General features: G+C 37.5%; 1 protein-coding gene across 3 annotated transcripts in view; it reads right to left on the bottom strand.

Annotated features, from left to right (window-relative positions):
• The window catches only part of bcar3 (BCAR3 adaptor protein, NSP family member), a 76,671-nt gene that overhangs the window by 19,000 nt on the left and 45,335 nt on the right, over positions 1–12,336 (bottom strand). For all 3 annotated transcript variants that reach the window (XM_044130581.1, XM_044130582.1, XM_044130583.1), the window contains one exon: positions 11,473–11,515. In XM_044130581.1, the coding sequence (XP_043986516.1) occupies positions 11,473–11,515 (43 nt within the window). The remainder of the gene's footprint in view (positions 1–11,472; positions 11,516–12,336) is intronic.

Below are 12,336 nucleotides of genomic sequence, written 5' to 3'. Positions count from 1 at the left end.
CCAAAACCTGTTTTTAAAACTGAGAATAAATCTGCTCAAAAGGACCTAAAAAGTTTGAAAACTAGATGCTTTTTTAAAACATACACCAAACATGTAAAAACATTATTATGTTTTGGATCTGCGATAAATAACTTTGCTTTGCTAAATAAAAAATAATATAGATATTTTGTTTTAAATACTTTTGATTGGACAAGTTTGGCCCATTTTACAAAATATTTGGTAAATAAAGGTAATAAAGCTGCAGTATGTAACTCCTCCAGTTTGTCTCCTCCTAGTTCTAACAACAAATCAGAGGCAGGGGGCGGGTCTTAGCGCTGTCAATCACTCTCTCTCCTCCCATTGCTCTCTGCTATGCTGCAGGTAGCACAGCTTGTAACAGTGTCAATAATATGTGTGATAAGTGTGTAGCTAGCATAGCTATGCTAGCTTGGCCACCAACGACGACAGTTACAGTTTTCATGTAACTGTAAGATGTTTCCCCATCCATTAGTGCATTTAGCAGCGAGTACATGAGGATGATTGACAGCAGTAAGACTCCTGGTTCTGATTGGTTGTTTTTGGTGCATTTTTTCAGACCAGGTAGGAGCTCAGGGAGGAAGTGGAGAAAGATCTTTACACAGATTTTCTGTCTCATATTGTCACTCACAACATGACAGTTTCAATAAATAAGGAAAAAAAACAAACATTTTTTATAAAATAAAAGTTGCATACAGCAGCTTTAAATGTGAAAATAAATATTTAAAAGCACAATCTAACCGAAACTTATCTCCGAGTTTCCTCTAGTAACCTGACCTCATGTTGCAGAATAAAATCCATTTTCCTTCATTTCTGTTTTGACCACATGTGAAGCTGATAGAACCGAACCGAACCGAACAGAAGCTGCTGCACAGCCCGACTTCATCCACCAACTCAATGACGTTTATACGTCTCACTGACGTCACGCAGCGCCTCAACTCCGGACCGTCTCATCCGCCGGCCGGCCGGCCGTCAGCTCCGGCTCTTCCCGGCACACTGCCTCGTCTGTCCGCCAGCGGCCGTTACGGATGAAGTCAACATTATGTCTCACACTCAGAGCCAGACAGTCACACAGGCGGCGTTTAAGGGGGTCGTCTGGTCCCAGCAATAAAAGCTCAGTGTTCAGAGACGGGAAAGAGAAGGAGCATTCAGCGAGATTAGATTTTCCTCCAGCCGGAAGCGTCCCTGTTGTCCGCAGGGCAGAGAGAGGGACGCAGCAGAAACACAAAGTCTGACCAAGGACTTCTGGTTTCATCTGCATTAAGTTACAACAAGACAGACGGACGGACTATTTGTTTGTCAACACGGCGGATGGACACGCTACTTGACTGCAGAAAGAACCGGGCCGCATTTAAACTGGTTACCATGGTTACTCGCATTTATCTTGTCGTCTTAACTTTAGCTAGCATGTTATTAGCATACCAGAACTAGTTATCGCAGCGTGATGAAATTAAAAGTTATTCTATCAAGCTGACAATAGTGGATGAGATGCAACTTAATAATAAAATAAATGATAATACTAGAAAGATTAAAATAGAATCAAGAAATGTTTGCATAAAATTGACTTTCTTCATTATAGTTCCAAAACTTCAGCATTTTATGGATTAAAGGAAATTTCATCTGGTTTTCAAATTATGTTGAGATTCATTGAACAAATTTATTTAATTACAAGAAAAATATTTGAGTGACTTTCTTTCAAAAACAATTGCTATGTTTAGCCAAGTTTAAACAAAAACATGGCTAATAACTAGCCATGTTTAAACATTAGCCATGTGGCTAAACATTAGCCATGTTTAATGTTTACATATTAAATGTGTCTAATGTTTAAACATTAAACTTTAGCCAAATTTAATATTTAAACATTAGCCATTTTAAATATTAAACATGGCTAATGCTAATCCATGATTAATGAATTAAATATGTGATATTTAAAGATATTAGCTAGCATGTTTGTCTAATATTCTAAATCAAAGTTGATTTATGCTCAACACAGTTGATTTTTCAGTAAAATTCTCTATTATTATAAAAATTTGGTTATAAAAAGACAAATACGTTTTGTTGTATTGAACGTTTTCTACTGTAAGAAAATCAAATTGATTATAATTGTACCCTGATTACCAATATAAAGTTTGCATCTGAACCAAATTTGCTTAATTCTTGATTTGCATTTGGGGGCCACACAAAATCACTCCAAGGGCCACAAATGGCCCGCGAGCCGCACTTTGGAGCCCTGCTTTAAGTGGAGCAGTCAGTTTCCTGTGGTCTGCTATAAACAGCAAAAAGAGCTTCAGAAAACTTCCAGAAAGAAGCTTTTCTGCTTCTGATGAAGGAAAGTTTGTCTCACCTTCCCGGTGATGAGTGAGTTCCTGTGGTAGAAGCAACACAGCGCCGCTGTCAGAGCCTTCAAGTTGCATCGCTCCGTCATCACAACCGTTTCCAAAATGCAACCAAACAGACGGCAACGTTTCTGGTTTCTGAAAACTAAAAACTCCAACGAGCAAACTGCAGAGAAACCTCCATGTCAGAGGACCTGGCTCTCTGCTCCACAGTCCCCTGCAGAGTGAACTGTCGCTCTGCTCCACTCATCGTTTACATCACTTTTTCCCCTCTAAGCCCCGCCCCCTCCGGGCCTCGTGTGCAGGAGAGGAACCACCGTGCGGTGAGGTCTGACCCAGCCGAGCGTGGATCGCCTGGGAGTGGCCCGGAGGCAAATCTCCCTCATCTCTGGAAAAAACATGGCAGGATGAAAAAAGCTGCACTGAACAAAAGTCCTTTTCTTTGTGAAACTAAACAGCTGAAATGATCACAGATATCAGCTGTTCTCAAAATGTAAAGTTGTAGAATTCATGAGCAAAGGGAAGGGCTGGCTGCAGTTTTTTGGCCGATTCCATTTTTTTGCCTAAAATGTTGCAATAAGAAAGTCGCTGAGTTGGCAACATTTGTTAACTGGCCTGGTGGACCAGTCTGTCGATAAAATCTCTCCAATGGAAGAGAAGAAGAAGACAGAAGACGGTTTTTGGAGCTTTTTTTAAGATGAATACGATCGGCTTCACATGCAAATATCGGCCGATCACCCAAAGTTCAGGAGATCAGTGCATCTTCAGAGGATTATGAGTAAAAGTATTTATAACTGCAAACAGAAAAAAGCAGCTTTACGTCAGTAGCATTATAAACCGGTTTTCAGTGACAATCAGAAACAACACCCTGAAGAATAAAATAAAAGAACGGAGAAGGACGACAAAGAAGAAGAAGAAAGAATGATTAATTACTGACTAATATGCAACATTTATATTTTAATGCGTAAAACTCTTTTTTGGGTTTTGCAGGGAAGATAAACGCCTCAGACTTGTAGTTTTGACTCAGATCAAATTACACTATTAATCCATCAATAACAACATATTTAACAAATAAATGTCACTTTTTTCTCTAGAGAATAAAATAACATTTAGAAAATAAAATAAAAAGTTGACTGAATATACAAACTTAAAATGTCTGAATGTAATTTAAGACACATTTCAGAAAAATAAATAAAAAATTACATCCTTAATTTAGCCCTGGGCCTTTCTGAAGTTGCTTTCCGGATGGTTTTGACCATAAATAAATCAGTAAATCAGAATGAAAACCAGGAAACTTTTTCTTGATTCACTTTGTTTTTGCAGCTGGAATTCAGAATATATTTCATGTAACTGTTTACATCTGTCACTGCTGTGGTTTTATTGACTTATCGCATGAAGAAACTTCTTCACATGTGATTTAAATTTCATTTCTTATTAAAGCTGCAGTATTCAACTTTTATTAAAATATATTTTCTTTTTTACATATTTGTTGAAACTGTTCGGTGTGCTAACTAGAAACAACCAATCAGAGCCATAGGGCGGGGCTTAGTGCTGTCAATCACAATCTCATGTGGCGCTGCTCATACCACTTCCCCCTGCTCTCTGTTATGCTGCAGCTAGCATAGCATGTTGTGAATGCTAAGGCTAGTTAGCATGGGCACCAACGACAGCGAATAAACAGTTTCTCTGGAACGGTAAGCCATTTTGCCACCATTAGCATTTAGCAGCGACTACATGAGGATGATTGACAGCGCTAGGCCCGCCCTCTGGCTCTGATTGGTTGTTTTTGGTCAGGACTGTTGCGTTTCTTTAGATGGCAATCTATCGGCAGTCGATCTTTTCACAGGTTATCTGTCACAAAACATGATTTTTTTTAATAGAAGTTAAAAGCTGCAGCTTTAATGGAAATGCTGCCACGGCAAACAATGTTTTTTTGCTTTGTTTTTTCACATTAGCAGCAAATAGAAAAAGATTTATCTTGAAATAGGCCTCCATCTCCTCCAATTTCCTGCACATGCAGAGTTCAAACAATTCAAAAAGAGTTGAGATCAGAAAAAACACCAGAAAAAGCAGGAAAACTGAACCTTTCGCTGCTGGGCGAACTACTAGATATAAATAACAGACTGTTTTTCTCTTTTGAGAAATGTATTTTAAGATCTTTTAGTTTAGATCTTTCTGTACTCTTTTAGAAAATGACTCAGCTCTTGTGTTTTGAAAATAGTCCAGAAAAAGGGTGCAGAGTTTTCAAAGTGAGATCAAACGTCCCAGTCTGCCTTCCTGCGCTGATGAATAGCTTTGACTAAATCACTGCTGAGCAATTACAGCCCCAACTTTCCCACCAAACTCGCTGCGAATGGATGGCGAACGCAACAGAGATGGAAATTCAACACGCAGCGAAACAAGACGACATTTCTACCGACAAACACAGAGGGAGACACCCGAGCTGGGGGAATATTCCCACTCTAATTACAGCGTGAACTCTCCGACGATACAGGAAGGAAATGCATGTCCCACATTCTCCGAGACACAACAGACACACACACACACACACACACACACACACACACACACACACTCCCTGTTGACCACAGCAGCCCCAAATCACCAGCTAGGCTGAATGTACACCTTAAAATACACATATCCAAAGGTCCAGGAATGCATCGGAGGGACGGGAATCAACTCAAAACTTTCTATTTCTATATGTTGGTTGTTTCTGATGAAGGGACTGAGGGAAAGCGAAGCTGTTTCTGCCTCTGTAGCTGGAGAAATTGGGACGTTTCTTCCATTTTGTATCATATAATGGAAAAACAGAGCGCTGTAAACGGTGGTGGTGCATTAAATTGGAAAAAATAACTTGACTTTGGTCATATTTGGTAACAATGACACTCCAGTGAATTTTTGGGTGAGATAAAAAACCTCTCCCCTATGATGACTACCACTGGTTTTAGCTGTCAAGTTGTCAACATAACGCGCTAAAGCGCTAAACCTTAAACATACGCCTGATATATAAAAGATAAAAGGACGCAGTGTTTTGCTACTAATTGTCAACATTATGACAACCAGATAAGGTCAGGAAAACGTTTTAATTTAAAAAAATACCAAGGGCAGGGAAATAAGTCAGCTATGCTAGTTTGACTATGAAAACCTTGACATGAAGATGTGCAGCAGAATTCTGTGTTTCGGTTCAGTTAAAAAAAATAAAAAAAAGGCAACTTAAACACCAACTTTGACAGAAAATCAGTGGAGCAGCAATCTACCACCTACTGTGTTAGCTTAGCTGATAGCAGCGGTAGCTAATCTACCACAGCGATCAATTATTTATATTCACAAAACAAACATCAAGCCTGGAAAGATAAAACTATAATGTTCTGTTCTTTGTGTAGAAAATGTTTGAGTGTTTCTTGGTGTCGCATCCTGAAGCAACAGTGGATCTGTTGTTAGAAAACAAACAATTGTTTGTTTGTTTTACATAAAAAAAAGTGAGCAAAATATCACTGTTTCTATGTTTTCTGTCAAAATTTGAGTACAGGAACAAATAAAAAGCAAAGCAGGAATCAGGAACTTTCAATAAAGTTATTCTTTTATATATAAGTTAGGCTTCATTTACATTTACAAAAAAAATTGTTTTCATATGTTTTAAATAGCTACAAGATGCTCACATTTATTAAGTTAACATAAGCTACACTCACTAAAGTTGCACAAGTCAATGTTACACAATCAGTTATTTTAATGCAAACTGAAATATTTTGTGGGAAAGAGTTTGCATACATTTTTTAAGCAAGAACAACTGTTAAAAAAGCAGCAGGACGGATTAGCTAGCAAAGTAAAATCAGTAAATACACAATGTGTAATGTGAAGATGCTTCAGGCAGGCAGTTTGTATTTCTGTAAATCCAGACTGCAGTGAGTAATCAAAGCATTATATCATAATCCAGTATCAGCGGCGGCGGCGGCGTTCATCAGGCTGTGATGAGTCACTGACTCATAACGTCACTGTAACCCGACTTCACATCGTTGGCAGAAATGTCACTGCAGTTACTGGAACAGTTGCATCACACGTCACTAAAACAGTGAAAACAATCCGGAAATATTTCTGATTTTAAGCAAAACTGCGACACACAAACAGGTTCGCTGCAGACAAAACTCCCTGCTGGTGGATTTATGTTTATTCTTAAAATATAAGAGAGAAAAACACACAAACAGTAAAATATATTTAAATAATTTAATTCAATTGGGTCCTCATGTAGTTATGGTGAGAAAAGTAATATTGTTTGTTTTGGAGACATCACTACATTTCAGAAAATATTTTACAAAATCTATAAACTCTGGACCAGATTATCCATTTATCAATCTAAAAACGTCTCAGGATAATATAATATTGAGAATTTAATAAGAGATCTTTTAACTCATTTATCTGTAGATTTAATTGATGAGCTCAGATCCACCACAAACTCGTTGGTGGAGCTGAATAATAATCATTTTAGTCTCCACTTACAGCTTAAAGTTTTGCTTCATTACGATATTAAAGCAATAAATCCCGGCAGTGGATGTTTGATACCGAGACTGACGGGTAACCAGAGGCGACCTGACCGTCTCAGTTTGGTAGTACCCCCACACGGCCACCAGGTGGCGTCAAACCTTTCAGTCAACCTTAAAACAGAAACTGAGTTTCATACGGAAGAATGTAGATATTTGTTTGAGCTGCAAACTGAGATAAAATGTAATGTAGCTGTTCTGCTGCAGTCTGTGCGTATATTAGTTTCTCTTTGTGTGCTGCTGCAACCTGAGACAACACACACACACACACACGCACACACACGCACACATACACTTGAATATGTGTGCACAGAGAGCATTATTGTTTTCTAAAGCTCTAAAGCTGCAGAGCTGCTTTCAACTCTGACTGGGAACGAAAAAGAAAGAGCAGAAGTGGGAGAAAAGAAAAGAATCGTGAAGAAACCAATAAATCAACTTGTCATGAAAAGCCGTTACGTTTCCCCCAGCTGCTCATTACCGGATAAAACAGTAATTTAACTGAGGATGAACACTGACAATAACCACAGAGTGTCGTTTCTTCCCGAGTAGAAACTGCTCATTCCAGTGCTTTTTGATGTCTTAATTCACTAAATGACATTTCCCCCTTCAAACTACTGGAAAGCCCCCAAAATCTCAAAATTATCTGAAAATATTCATGCAGAGATTTTTAAAAGTTACTGTACAGACAAACTTCTTTTACATTTGACTATGGGAAAAGGCTAATCAGATAAAAAGTAGGTTTTAAAAACCTAAAAGCTTCAGAAATTCAAGACCAGTTAAATTGCGATAATGATTAATTTAGTAATCGATTATTCTGATGATTAATCGGATCAAAAATTGACACATTCTGCAGAGTTTTATTTCACCACAGAAACTTTTATCATCTAATGTTAGAAAATAAATAATTAAATTTCTTTTTTTAATATCTGCAGCTAAAAAATACTTATTATCTACAATTATTCCCAGTTTTATCCTCTTGAATGCAGAATTTCACTTCCAGTCATAATATTTATAACAGCAGAATCTGACAAAGGATTTTTTAAAATCTTTTTTAATAAAACATGTATATATTTTTGTACAGTTTTGATTCAGTTGCTGCTCAGAATATTTGCTTTTTCCACAAAAAGCTATTTTTGTGAGTCTGTATGATCCAGTTAACAATTAATCAATTATTAAATTAGATGATGCTTATTTCAATAAATAATTAATCATGATTAATCGATTCAGCTCTATATTTATCTAGCTAAGCACTTATGTTGGAGCGGGTTATTCATTTGTTTCTCAATGGGGGTCAAATCCAACTTTAATCCAGTTAATCTAGGGCTGCTACTTATAATTAATCAATTATTCAATTATTTTAATAAACGATTAATCACGATTAATCGTTTCAGTCCTAGATACTTTAATGCAAATGTTCTGCGAAAACGACTTTCCTTGCATTGAAAACATCCATTCGTGATCACATGATGCAAGTTTCACCTGTCCGCTTTCCAACTGCTTTAAAAAAAACTAAACACGCAAACACACCTGGAGCTGCAGGCGGAGCTGCCAGCCACATTTTCACACCTATTATGCAACACGACGGATACAGTGGCTGGATAAACAGCCAGCACACACACACACCACTGACTCACAGCCCCAGTTTGACCAGTGAGAAGAACTGGGTTTGCTTTTCACACTCTGGTGGCAGCATCACGCACACGAGCCAACAGATGGAGGGAATGATGACGATGGAGAGATGAAGATGGTTCAAGGGTGAGGTGGTGAGAAAAAAAAGTGTTAAAAATAAAACAAATCATCCAGCAAAGAGAAGAGAAACCATCTGTGCAGTTAGGAAAGTGTTTTGATAAAATAGTGATGCAGTAAGGAAGAACCGATCCACGTTTATCTGAGGTTTCAACTCCGATCTGACAGAAAAACTGAACTAAATTTACTTCAAATGTTCCTTTCTTTAAACACGGACATACATTTGATAACTCTGCACCAGTTCAGCTCACTTAAACACAAAAATAGCTTCACAAGCTGCAAACACATAGAAACAACTTTAATTGGTTCAGTCAGGAGTGGAACAGTCAAAGTAACAGAAACAATAAACTAAAACTGACTGAATCAAAAGTTTTTAATATGTAAAAAAAAAAAAAACTATAACTAATGGTTCAGAAAGTACATTTAGAAATTCTGGCTATAACGTAAAATAAATAATAAAGCTCGGAGCACAAAGCATAGAACTAGACAGAATAGATCTACGTTGACGGTTCAAGCACCGTGTCACCGATACCTGATCAATAATGGTTTCCATATCAGGACCGATACCGATGTTATAACATCGGATTGGTGCATCTCAAATTATTAGTGATGTTTTTATGACATTAAAATAGAAAATCTAGAAAATTAATTTAATCAGCGCGAGGAGAAATCAAAGATTTTAACTCTGGTCCGCCTACAAACCTCTGGTTGTCCAAAGTGAACTCTGGTTCTGTTCGAATGCATATGTGAACACCAAGAGGACCACAGACCGCTCCAAAAGCAGGAAGTGGACTACAGAGCAGGGCATTCTGGGTAAATACAACCAAAACAAACGCGCTAGGTTAGCGCTAGCAAGAGAAATGGCTCGTGGTTTTTTTTACCAAAGACGAGAGAGAAATCCTACAACCGCTAAAATCTGGCGCTACTCTTTTTCTGTTTACATTTGATGAAGAAGGAAGTTGTGTTCAGTTTCTTCTGAGGGTTTTGTGTTGTTTCCTTCAGTGGTTCTTGGTGCAGCGCCCCCACAGGCCAGGAGGGGAACAGGTTTTTAAAAAGTTACTGTTCAAAATTAAACTAATGTTGCAATTTTGGTCCTAAATCGAACCGAGTGTACCGAACTGTCAGCCTAAATGCCAACTGGTTGTTTGGGAAGAAGTTTTGTGTTCTAACATCACAAATATTAGCATGAAGAGTTTACTAAATGCTGCGAACTGAACTTGTAACTGGAACTGGATGTTAGTCGACTTAAACCAAAATTAACAAACAATGCAAGTCCAAATGTTAAAAAAAAATTTAATTTTTGTTGTTTTAGCAACAGAAAACAATATTTAACCATAAATATTGTAATAAGATTGGGCTCAAACATGTTTTCCTCCATTAGTCTGCTGTAAAAATGTGTCTTTAGCCTTTAGATTAAATGGATTTCCTGAACAGTAAAGAAGGAATCATAAGGAGAGAAAACCTCAGAGAGTAAAAACCAAGACTTTCACAGAAAGGCATAAAGAAAATCACATGTCTGGCAAATGATGCTGTGCCAACAGGATGATCACTTCAGTGCCATCATCTCTCTGTCCCTGAAAGCTGAGACTCAGCTGTGTGTGTGTGTGTGTGTGTGTGTATGTGAGTCAGATTGTGTGATTTAGGGACAAATTGTCCTGATCGTCCAGCAGATATCGGATCAACGTCTCTGAAGACGGATGTTGGATGTGAGAGGCGATTGGTTTAACACACGTAGCGCAACATGAGACCTGCGATGCATTTAGGTCATAATTTAATCTACAAACTGTGGACCACTTGTGGTCCTTCAAATGATTTTGCTCAGTCCTTGACCTCAAGCTAAAGAACAGTAAAACCAACCAAATGCACTGCAAAAACACAAAACTTACCAAGTATTTTTGGTGCAGTGCAAATATCCTGAGTAGAGTTGAACTAAGAGAAAACTAACTTAAAAGTAGCTTTTCAGCAAGAAATAAGAGCAATGATAAGTCAATAATTCCTTAATATTGATGAAAAAGTCCAATTTCATCTGGCAGATTAATTCACTAAAAACATGGGGAAAATTATTCTAAATTAAATAATCTGCCAGAGGAACAAGAACGTTTTCATCAATATTACAGAATTATTTACATAACTTATGTAAGTTACTTGTGTTTCATAAATATATATATATATATATAAGCTTTTTGAATTAGAAACCAGACCAAAATTGCTTGGTCAGATTTTGTGTTTTTGCAGTGTAGAAAACAACTGATGACAAAAAAACATTTAATTTCCTGTTTTTCTTTTAACAAACCAACAGCCAAAAAGCCCTTGGATCTTTAATAATAGATTTTATATTTTAAAAAATCTAGAAAATATTCACAGCAAACACATTTTTGTAAATTTAATTAATTAATTTTGTGAATTAATTAATAAATTTTTAATTAAATTAATTTGGCCGCTGACTCACACTACTGCCAATGTGTTAGAACTAAAGTTGGGAGGAATGTGTGTAAAGTAACCAACAGTTTGTTTTCTTCTGTTTTGTTTACTTTGCATAAAAATCAAAATGACAGAATCAAACAATGAAACCGCAGTAGTCCCTGTTCAACCCGAAGAGGGCAGCACTGAGACAGTTTTACAGCAAATTTACACTAAAAAGTCACAATTTGAACAATAAAACAAAAACGTCACCAAAAGGATCAATTTAAACAGTTCATCTGCAAAAAATAACAAATAAAGAACTAATTTGTGATTGAATTAGTTTTTGGATTAACAAATTAATAACTGATACAAACATTTCGTTTCTGCAGACAGTTCCCTCTTTCTTCACTGCCCAGATAAAATGTGTTTTGTCCTACCTTAACGTAGTCGACAGCAGCATCCAGGGCGGCGACAGGATCCCTGGGAAACACAGACAGAGAGAGAGTCCGGTTCAGAGAAAACATCCCGATGGGTCGGACCCGGAGGCTCGGTCCAGGTGACTCCAACTGGTGCTGATGTTGCTCCTTTTACTTCGGCTGATGCCCGAAACGTTTTCACAGCTGTTCTATGAGTCCATGCATGTCCAAAGCATGGTTAGGAAAACCCCAAACTGCAAATGTTTTCCTTAAAGTTTCAGAGAAATGAAACCAAAAACCATCTGGGCTGTGGAGTTTAAAGTCGAGTTGGCTCTCTGGTCCGACCTCTGAGCGGTAAACACGTCCGACCTCCTTTCACTCCTCCCCCACCGTCACACACATCACAGCCGCCGCTCCTACTCCGCTGGCACTTTCACACAGAGGTTACAGCACACAAACACACACGCTTTAAGCAGAAGCACCAGCTTTTAGTGCAGTCTTCATCTAAAAACTGCACCAAAAACAACCCATCTAGCAGCAGTTTTATCTGGGAGCAGTTTAAAAACACACACTGCAAAAACACAAAGTATTCTTGGTCTAGTTTCTAGAGCAAATACTGAAATTAGTTCTGTCACAATTACACATTTTGCTGGATGATAAAAAGTTATAATATTAATATAAACAATAATATTGTTGTTTTGAGTTTATTTTAAAGCAGTATAATGGTAATAATAACACAAGAACACATTCTCAAAGATGCTTAGAAATCAGAAACAACACAGTGGAGCGAAAACTGTAAATAAAAACAGGAAAAGTCACACCAGCAGATGGCAGTATTTCAGATATTTAAAACAAAAACCTGAAAACTAATTATCAATATCGACA

This window comes from Gambusia affinis, linkage group LG10 (genome assembly GCF_019740435.1).
Source record: "Gambusia affinis linkage group LG10, SWU_Gaff_1.0, whole genome shotgun sequence".
NCBI classification, from domain to species: domain Eukaryota; kingdom Metazoa; phylum Chordata; class Actinopteri; order Cyprinodontiformes; family Poeciliidae; genus Gambusia; species Gambusia affinis.
Note: the sequence above shows the minus strand (reverse complement) of the source record. Positions and strands in the feature narration are given on the sequence as shown.